Source organism: Gavialis gangeticus, unplaced genomic scaffold (genome assembly GCF_001723915.1).
Source record: "Gavialis gangeticus isolate Ggan-Ray unplaced genomic scaffold, GavGan_comp1, whole genome shotgun sequence".
Lineage (NCBI taxonomy): Eukaryota > Metazoa > Chordata > Crocodylia > Gavialidae > Gavialis > Gavialis gangeticus.
The window spans coordinates 45,814,475-45,825,400 of record NW_017729024.1 but is presented as its reverse complement, the minus strand read 5'-3'; the positions used below and the strand labels follow the sequence as shown (position 1 = coordinate 45,825,400).

The following is a 10,926-nucleotide window of genomic DNA, read 5'->3' as shown; positions in this document are numbered from 1 at the left end:
AGTTCTTAACACAATCCTTGAAGGGAGATGATCTGTTTCTTTCAGCTTTTAGAGAACAACAGCGGATGGTGTCAGGGAGATTTCTCCTCTTGAAGCACACATTTGCTGCTTTTTTTTACATATTTTTATACCCTCAGTTCAGCCTCTTGAAAGCATTCTTAATAGTGTAAATAATTGTCTTTTCTGTTGACAAGAGGTTATCTGGTTTGGAACATCTCAAGAAACTGATTAATAACCAGGAAAAACTTAAGGTTAAGGAGTAACCAGACACTTGGGAGCCAGCTTTAAATTCCTATGGATAGCAGATATACTGGGTGGGGGATACCTCATGGTTTCTTCAGAAACAATAGATAGCTTGCAGCATCAGGGTTTTGGATTTTTACCTGTTGTGAACAAGCCTCAGCTTAGCATGACTTTTCATAACTTTTGTGGGGAGGACTTCCATCAGTCATCCCAGAAAAAGTATGACAACACTTGTGGTCAGGGCTCCAACAGGCTGGATGCTGTGATGAACCCTTTACCTTTGTTCAAATGTTGCCTATACCTGCTCTGACTCGGTCTCTTTGCCTCAGCATTCCCCAACCCGGCAACAGAGTTTTAGTCAATCAGGTTTAAGTAGGACTCCCACAGTGGGACTGGGGAATGTACAGCCCAAGATGCCTATTAAACTTTTACTTCTGCTTAGATGGGGGGGGGGAGTCCTTTGTAAATCCAGATTAGAATTGGTCTGATAAATGCTTAGCTGAGTGTGTGTAAATGTGGGTTGATTAGCATTTAGAGCACAGATTCCCCATCGTGCAGTGCTCTCCTGCTTCTCTGATTCCAGAATTCACTGCAGTCTTTGCTTCGGGCGTTCTGTTCTCCATCTTCCATGTAAATAAATTGTCATCTAGTTCCATCTTGCATGCAAATGAGACCTAGGGCAGTTGTTTCACTCTCGCCACCCTTATCTGTAGGGTTTTAGGTGCGTGTCCCACTGCATGTTCACTGTCTTTCATAATCAGTTCTTATTCAGGTAGAGGAGGGGTGGGGGGGAAATCTTTGTGAGTCAGACAGGCTGCGTCCTGTGTCAGGGTTCCCCAAGAACACGGAGTTGAGAGGCAATATGGGAGATTCCACTATCAAAAAAAGTTTGTGGAAAAAAGGGTGGCAAACCTGGCAGCAGCACACACCACCCAAAACCAGAGTCTGGCCAGCAAAAGCCGTACTCTAGTTGCCGGGCAGGCTCCATGCACCCGAATTGCTGCCGTTAGAGTCCCAGAAAGTTCCCAGGACCTCAGGTAAGGCTGTTACCACCCGGGGCTGATCTGGGGCAACTTGCTGCACACAGCAAAGGTGCCACTGCTAATTGGCCCTGGGGAAGCAACTGTGCATACTCATCTGGATGCTTCCATAGAGGTCCACACGTCACAACAGCTTCAGTTCTCCAATAGCCACATGTCACAAATGTCAGTTCTGTGCCAACAACATGCAATGTAGGAGTTAGACTTTGGATATACCATGTGATGTAAAAGTAAGTTATCTGAAAAAAATCAGACTTCTCAAATTAGCCACCCAAAATTAGAAGACATTTTTTACCTCAGACTCTTTCTGCTTCAGTTCCTGTATGTAAAATTGAAGTAATAATATCCCATCACCTCACGTAGGCATCATGAAGGTTAACTAATGTTTGATTGGCACCCACAAGCTATAGTGGTAAGCTAATATATAAGTAATGTTTACTCATATTTTAATATATTAGCTATACATATATTAGTTTACCACTAATAAAAGATTTGAGAACTGAGTAAGCCATGTAGAAGACAAAATATATCTAAGTCAGTTGGAATTTTGGTGAAATCACAGAATAAATATATATTCAGTTTGTGAGACGTTTGGAATATAACAATATATTCAGAAGTATTAATTCATTTATCTAGTTATAGAATAACATTTCATGAAAGACTGTATAGATGTGTGGACCCAGGATTTTAGAAAGGGGGTGCCTTTGCAGGCAGATCATGCTGTGGAAGCAGAGGGTGGGGGACTTTTAAGTCCAATTAAGTAAGAAGCTCCTCCCTTCCCCACTCTCAGCACCCCTCTCTTCCAGTCTGTGTGTGCAGCACAATCCCTCCCCTGCATTCCCCTCTTGCCCTCATCTTATTCTTCTGGTCACAGGAAGAGATGTTCACTTTCAGTGTTACAACAATTCTTTTAACAAGATAAACTACTGCATAATGATGAGATTTAGTATATGGGGGGTCAAGATAGCATGCAGTGGTTTATATTACATACATCTGTTGTCAAAGAACTGTGTAAGTATCAGAACACACTGAAAAAATAACTTTTTTTTTCAGGAAACCAGTTTATGACACCAAGCCCTATATTAATAATGAACTTCTAGAAGTTGTTCCAAGTTCAAATCCCTATTCACAGACTGACATAGAAGAAGCGTATCTGCTTATGAAAAATGACTGGAAAGAAGATGCCACTGAAATCAATTTTTTACTGCCTGACTCTTTCGTAGCACTTAAACCACAAGCTGAAGGTAAAGTGTTTAACTGATTGCTTTCCAAAATTGTGTGTAGTTAACTTACTAATTGCAATTAATTAATGTACTTGCTAATTACAAATTGATTAATTGATTCATAGCATTTTGTTTCCAGGACACCAATTTTAAACTAGTTCAAGGTTTTAATCTTGCAAAAACACACGTTTAATCATACACATCCATGTGAGTAGTCCCCATTCCCTGTAATACAAAACTCAAAATGTTTTCTGAATTGCAGCCATCATCTTTTGACTGAAAGATGATGTCACTGCTTGTTGTCCCATGTGTAGTGAGTGAGCTGACAGTCACTCTTTCAATCCAATTCAGTTGGTATTAATGTAACTAAAATTCACATTAATTGGCACCCACAAGAAACCAATAATTGAACAGGCCTGTAATTGACCTGTGAAGATTCACTTCCTTCTTAACTCACCTGCTGGTTCCCAGAACATGGCTGGGGCTCATGGCTGAGGCAGGAGGGCACTGAAGGTACATGATGTTGTACAGCAGAAGTTTTCAACCTTTTTTGGTTGATGTACGCCTGGTGGCCAGTCGAGAAGCAGGGAGACCCCAGTAAGCAGAGGGGGAGGGGGCCTGGTATCCAATCAGTGAGTCGGGGGGTAGACGAAACTGGAAATGCTGGCAGTGCACAGTGCTGGTGAAAACAAAAGTGCCGGCGGCAGCACAAGCAACACAAAGTGCTGGCAGCCCTGACCCCCTCTTCTCTGCGCTGCTGCTGCTTACCCCGTGGGGCCTTCCCAAGTACCCCCAGAGGTACACATACCCCCTGTTGACAACCCCTGTTGTACATTATTCCTTGAAGCATCATGAGATACATGTCTAGCAAATCTCACATATTATAGTAAGGGCCTCATTAAATTAACTGATCTGAAATTACAACTTTCATAGTTCCAGACTGACTAGAATTTTTTTTATCACAGCTTTTTGCCTTTGAATACAACCCAAACCAGTAACTGGAATTTTGCCACTTTAGCAAAGTTAAACAATCTGACCACTTCCAAGGAGCTTTGACCCAGAGTCACATATAGGACTTGACTAGCTCTTGGTACAGCATTGTACAAGATAACTAGATAAAGTTTAATAAGAAATATACTATTTCTATCAATAATGCAAGCATGTTGTGGTTAATAATTGAAAGTACACTAATCTTAATTCTGATAAAATTAAAACACTGTGAAGGTGTAGTTAAAAAATAGGTATTTGCTTAAGGTTAGATGATATGTATATGAAATACTATATCAAGGATATTTAGAGTGGTTTAAGGTCTAATTTACTCATACATTTCAGTATACATTACATACTTAATAGGAATGTAAGAAGAGGTTACCCACTTGTTCTGCAAAATAGTCACTTAAAAAATTTTACCTGGCTGTTTCTTTGACTGTTAAAATGATTTTAATAGTGTTAGATTTTCATACATAACTGTCTGTGAAAGAAAAAAAAGAAAAGTTTTAGATTTAGAAAATATTTTAAAATTATTCTTAACTGCAAATGGAATAGATGAATGATGCCTTTACTTATACAAAAATGAATAGAGCCCAAAGAGAGAGGATCATAATTTTTTTTCTATATTTTCTTGAATCAATTGCTGAATTAGCAGTTCAGCATTTATCAATGTGTAACCTTTACCCAGTAAATTATGTACTATTGCAAAAGAGAGAACAAAAATCTCAGTTTTTGCTGTTTCTAAGAAAGATTCTTAAATAGAAGCCAGTTAATTATGAAGTAAACCCTTTTCCTTCTGACTCATTGTAATAAACAACCTTCCTTGCCCTTTTCAAATATTGGAAAGATTTGCGAACTAATTCATTACTGTCTTATTAAACAGACTGCTGACGTTGAAAATAACATGATTGTATGCTTGCGGTGCAGTCTTGCATTCATTACAAGACTTTAGAGCCATATAGTGAAAACCAGTAAAGAGGAATATTGATAAGTAGCAGTAATAGTAACAGTTGTTATGCTGAGATGACATAATTTATCCTAATTTGGGTTTTTAAATGCACAGTCCCAAATTAAAAAAGAACCTGAGATGGATTTTGAATGAACATTTTGAATTTGCAGTTCAAACAGAGTAAGGCAAAGATTTATGTCTAAAAAACTTACTTTAATACAGTACTCCTTCTCTACCTATTTGTGCATGTTAAAATTTATCAATATCTTTCTGATTTTAATCCTATTCCACCTTTCATAAACCAGCATGGGTTTCTTTAATAATTTTATTTTAACTGTTGTAATGTGAAAAATATCCATATAGTATTTTAGACTGGTTAAAGGCTTATTCATGTTTTGAAGATACTTGCTTAAAACCAACATTTTCAACATCAATATTATGATGCAAAGCACAGCAAATTACTCATAAATTTAAAAATTTATCGACATTGACTTGTGAATTATTTTTATTCAAAAGTAATGAAAAATACAAACAAATTAAAGCTTGAGATAATCATTTAAAGGAGCACAATTTTAATTGACATAAAAAGAGAGCAAGTGAAATTGAGTTTGAGTAAAAACTACAGTCTAGCACCACACAGTTTGCCTGATTCTCTTCACACTTGTGTTATCTTTCATAGCTGCATAGCTCTGCATATTTCAATGGAGTTATTCCCAGTCTACCTCTGTGTAAGTGAGCTTATAATCAAACCTTCTAAGCTAAAATGTTAATAGCTTTCCTGTTACATTTAAAATGTCTGTTCTGAACACAAGGTCATCATGGGGATGATTTTCAGTTCTGCACCATTCAACCCCATTAGGATCCAGTTCCACAACAATTATGCTAATGGTCCAAGTTCAGTAAACAATTTAAATTTGTTTTTAAGTCTGCCTTTAATTGGCAAAGCACTTGAGCACATGCTTAAGTTCTGTTAAGTTCCATGGAAAGCAGTTGGACTTATGCTTATATGTAGGAACCTACTTAATTCATGATTTTGCAGAAACTGTGAAATTGAGCATTGTCTGTAAAATCTGCAAAATCAAAAAACAAAACAAAACAAAAACCTTACTAAAAATAAAATGCTGGCTCCCCAGCAGGAGCCAGTGGTCCTCATGGCAGCTGCAGCCCAGCCTTTCAGCCCACCAGGGTGGCAGGGAGGGGGGAAGATGCTGGCATGAAGGGGAGCAGCCAAGGTGGCAGCCACACCCTTTGCCACTGATGGCTCGGAGGGCTGCACATTGCATGGCCTCACCCCTCTTGGCCAATCAGCGATGCGGGATGGGGCCCCATAATGGACAGCCATGTTGGACAATCACCAGCAAGGGATGGGGCCACAAACCCTCTAAGCCAGTTAGCAGTGAGGGGCTGGCTTACCATGAAAAAGCCATGAAATCAGCTCTATGAGCGGCCCATGGAAATCTCTTTCACTTGCCACAACTCAAGTAGATCTGTAAATAATGAATAAGCATGGACTGCTGAATGAGGAACAGTGTGCATGGTATTGAACTTAAATTATAATTCTGTAAACTAACCACAATTAAGATTGCATGATTACATTTTCATGAATCAAGAAATGGCATGAATCACCATTTAAGGTTGCCTCTTGACAGAGGCAATCTTAATCATGTTCTCCCACAGATATGTATTTTGATGATTTTTAAGCATAGGATCCATTCTGGGTCTCAAAAAATGAAATATAATTTGATTGCAATATGTTTATATTGGGAAATAAATGAAAAGAAGGATTAGTAAAGCTCTAATGTGTAAGTACAAGACTGACAACTGAATTTTAAAATTACTGTTAAGTGTCTTGCTTTTCACATCTCAGCGCATTCTAGAAAAGCTAAGTTTGGAAGCAAAAGCTTCAGCCATGAGCCATAGGTTATGTGAACTATTTGCTTTTTTCACTGAGTGCTAAACTACCATAGTTTAGCTTTTATCTACTGCCAGATAAGATAATACAGCTGTGGTTCTCAACATTTTTTTAGACTTGAGGCACTTCTCAGAAGACTCAAGGCACCACTGGGAAAACGCCAGCTCTCAGTTTTCACTATTTTTTGACTACAGAAAAATAATAAAACAGTTCTTCTGTTGCAAAGAAGTCAGAAAGATCTCAACAAGTCAAAATGTTTTTAACACTATGGATTCCTATTTTAAATATCTGGGTTTATTTTGTGAATCATGTTTCCACACTTAGCAGTGGTAACATTATGTAGCACACTGTGACACTCTTGAAAGGATCTCAAGGCTCCCCAGGGTGCTGCGGCACCTTGAATGATAATCACTGATGTACACAGTGGGCACATCTACAAGTGCAAATGCTCCAGGGTGGGTTTACTTGACAGTAATTTTCTGTAGAGTAAACTCACCCTGGGCAGGTATCTACAAGTGCAAGGACAAGAGAGCAGATTTGCTTCTCATGGCAGCAGTCTGCTCCCACCCCCACCAGCCATGCACTGGCCCCCTGCAGTTGCTAGGGAGAGCTCTAGGCTCCCCCTGTTTGCTAGAGAAGGATCTAGCAGGGAGCACAGGGCCAGGAAACAGCTGGCTCCTGGTGGGGGCTGGGACATTGCTCCCTGCCTTCAGGAGCTGCCTGCTGCCAGGGCAGGCTCCGCCACTAGAGCCCAAGTGAGGACAATGTCCCCTTGTCCTGGCAGCATGGAGCTCCCAGCCCCTGCTCCATGATCGTGAGGCCAGGGATGGGAGATTCTAATTGTCCAACCCAACTTCCACCATCACAGGGCCCAGGCTGGGAGATACTTATTCAGAATTCTTACTCTGAAGTCAGGCTGAATGTCTCATTTCCCACTCCCTGATTGCGATTCTGAAGCAGGGGCTGGGAGCATTCTGTTGCCAGGCCAGGGGGGTATCATCCCTGTCTGGGCTCCCGTGGCAGAGCCCTCCCTAGCAGCAGGCAGTTCCTGGGGGCAGGGAGCTATCTCCTGCACCCTGCGGACCAGGAGCACATTTGCTCCTGGTCAGCCGTCTACATATGGCATAGGGCGCAGTAAGTAGTCAGGAGCAAATTTGCTATTCGTATTTACAGGTAGCAAATTTACTCGCAATTAAAGCAAATGACTGCAAAACTAGCATCTGCACATGTAGATGGTGACAATTACTGCGCAGCACTTGGCTCTGATCTCAAGTAAAGCATCTTGTGTAGACATGCCCACAGGCAGTTAACACAAGCGTAGCTGACCAATAAAGGCCCTTCTTTTAACTTATGGTAACTAGTTTGTGTGCACTTGCCCAAAATGTATGTGCTTTGTGCTGCTTTGCCAGTGCAAAACAGTCCGAAACAAGTTATCTCTCTCTTTAGAATAGTGGTTCTCAACCTTTTTAGGCTCAAGGCATCCTAATTTTCATTACTTTTTTGACTGCAAAAAATAGAGCAATTCTTCTGTTGCAAATAACTCAGAAAGACCACAACAGGTCAGGCTGTTTCTAACACAATAGGTTCCTATTTGAAATTTCTGGGTTTATCTTGTGAGCCATGTTTACACATCTAACAGCAACTTTAGAAGTTCACAGGTTAGGTAACCCCAGACATGGGTGACTTGTGCCTCCCAAGTCTTGGGGGGGCACCAGCCGCCAATCGCCAACTGGGGAGGGGGTCCCCCAGCAGCTGATCGCCAACCAAGAGGAGTGCCCAGGGAGTGCATGTGCACCTGTGTACACCCCCTATACATCACCAATGACTCCAGACACATTTGTCTTTGATTTCTGTGCAATCACAAACTTCAGTGAAACTGTTGAAAATGTTGACAACTTTTCATTTAGGCTAAACAAACAATTAACCTTTTTTTTCAAATGATAACTGAAACAACAAAGCCATGGCCCAAAGATTACACTAAAGCTGAATGTTGGGGCAAGAATTTGAATTGATCTTTGTATGAGAGTGCACATAGGAGTATCTCAAGACAAAAAACTGTACTGTGTTCAGGGCACTAGGACTGTATATACATTCTTTGAAAAGAAACACAAAGGCATCTAAGACATTCATCCATCATTAGTTGAAAACAACCTGAAAGATACCAAATGTTATCTAGCCACACAGGCTAAAAAGGAGTAACAGCATGGCAGATCTTCCATTTGGAAGAGTAATTCTACCTTATCAAGTAGATAAGGTTCATGATTTGGTGTCTAGTGACCACCACTTTTTAACTTTTAAAAAATATGCATCTGCCATTGTTTTCAGTTTTTAGAGTGGAGGGAAATTTTGTATTCTGTGTCCAAATACATTACTACTATAAAGATGAAGATACTTCATTACTCTCACTGGAAACATGGGAGCCAGACACTAGTGTCATTTATTACATTTACTCGAATCTAAGATTACCCTGAATTTAATATGATCCCCTAATAATTAGATTATATACGTGGAAAATGTATACATTTCTTATAATTTCCATGTATAAAATCTAATTATTGGAGGGTCACCTTTAATTTATCTCCCCCCCCTCCCCCCTCGCCACGGGGGGCAGGCAGTGGAGGGACAGATGGCATGGGGAGGTCAAGCAGCTTACCTCCTGCTTGTACCTGCTTGTACCTTCCCCCTTCCACCTCTGCCCCCTGCCTTTTCTACAACCCTGGCTTCTCCCTTCAAGCCTCTGCTCCCCACTTCCCACTCAGCCTCTGCACTCTCCTTTTCGCCCAGCCTCTGCTCCCTGTTTTCCCCCAGTTCAGCCCCTGTAGCAGCTGTGTGGGCTGCACATGGCTGTTGTGGGGTGTTAGCAAATAAAACCTAGGATTCCAGACTAGCTTAAGGGATTGACATAATACTTTGTTTGATGAGTGACAGAAAGGCTTTATTTACTACAAGTATTCAAAGTCAAATGAGTCCAAACCAAAGCAAAGTCCAGTAATTAGCTATAAGGTGATGGTTTCTCACCAAATAGGCCACAAGAGAGAGAGTCTGTTTCTTCCAGCTTCTCAAGATGGCTGGGGTACAGCAGCAGTTCTTATCAGAGAGATCTTTCATTCTTGAAGCACGTGATGTTAGCTGTTCCACTTTTTTCTTATACCCTTAGTTCAGCATCTTCAAAGCATTCTTGTAGTTGTGTAAATCAAGAGAGAGTCCCAAACAGTATTTGAAAATCCTGTTAATGAAACTGCTCATTATCGGTTATCAGAAAGTTCCAGTTTGAATGAATTACCTTCCTAAGTGACAAGTGGTTATCCATTTCTACTAAGTTTAGAACATATCAAGAAACAGATTAACAACCAGGAAAAATATACAGTTTTGGGGAGTGTCCTTAGAAAATCAAGGAAACCACTAGACAGAACAAAACTAAATCAGGAGGAAACAGCAAAACAGAAGTAAATCAGGAGGAGACATTTATCACATATGGAGAATGACTCTTCTTGTACATAACTTGAATTAATTGCAAGATAAATATTTACCATACTAATTAATCAAGGATAGACATTTCACACAGTTACATACCAGACAACTAGGAGCCTGCTTAAAATCGTCATGAATAGTAAGATAAGCTGGAAGTGTTACCTCATTATTTCTTCTCAGATGGCCTATCCATGAGCTTGCATCCTCTTGCACTGTGCAGTTAGCATGAGTATTTTGTATTTTAACTTTTTTGAGTATGCCTCAGCTTAGCATGAGTTTCAGAGCCATCAGGGGCCAGGCTAAAACTATGCTCAGTGCCCCAGACTACAATATACACAGAGCCTGCTGGCGTGGAGCAAAAGTAAGGGGCAGGCAGGGGATCAGAGGCTGCGTGGGGGCAAGAGATGGGGATAAGAGGTTGCAGGGGGGAGACAGCAGGGTACAGAGGTGGCAGGAGAGGGGGAGGGGGCAGATAGCAGCTATGGCCCCAACCCTGAGTAGGGACTGGAGCCCAAGCCACAGCAGCTGCCTGCCTCCCCCTCTTCCCTCCCCACCACCCTCAATTTCCCACCCTCCTATACAATTCTAAGACAAGGGGCTTTTCTCCCTCACATGTTAAATGGGGAAAAAAACCCTCATCTTAGAATTGAGTAAATATGATATATGTGTACATTACCCAACCAAACTATCACTACTGTTTACAGTGGTGATACATAAGGGTGCATGTGCACCCCCTGAGAGCACCGGTGTACCCCTATACTGGCCGTGCTCACTGCTTAGACGATGGGCAGAAGGGCAGGTAGAAGCACCATTTCCCCCACCTGCAAGTGCCGGCCAGGAAGTGGAGCGCCATTGCGCTCCCAGAAGTGGCCGCAGCAATCGGCCATCTTGCAATCAGCTGTGGGGGGATCCCCCCCTAGTCGGCGGGATTGGCAACAGGGGGACCCATCCCCGCCCTGATTTCAAGAATCGCTGAGGGGGCATGTGTCCACCACAACTAAGGCAGCACCAGTCACCCATGACTGTTTATGACTTAATTGATGATACTAATACACAAATGAGAAAATGAATAGAAAGGAACCTTGCAAATATGTTTTT

At 41.3% G+C, this 10,926-nt stretch overlaps 1 protein-coding gene across 1 annotated transcript in view; it reads left to right on the top strand.

Moving 5' to 3' along the window:
- Positions 1–10,926, top strand: part of CUNH9orf84 (chromosome unknown C9orf84 homolog) — a 97,845-nt gene that overhangs the window by 3,180 nt on the left and 83,739 nt on the right. Inside the window, exon 2 of the mRNA XM_019518198.1 lies at positions 2,337–2,527. Within this exon, the coding sequence (XP_019373743.1) occupies positions 2,337–2,527 (191 nt within the window). The remainder of the gene's footprint in view (positions 1–2,336; positions 2,528–10,926) is intronic.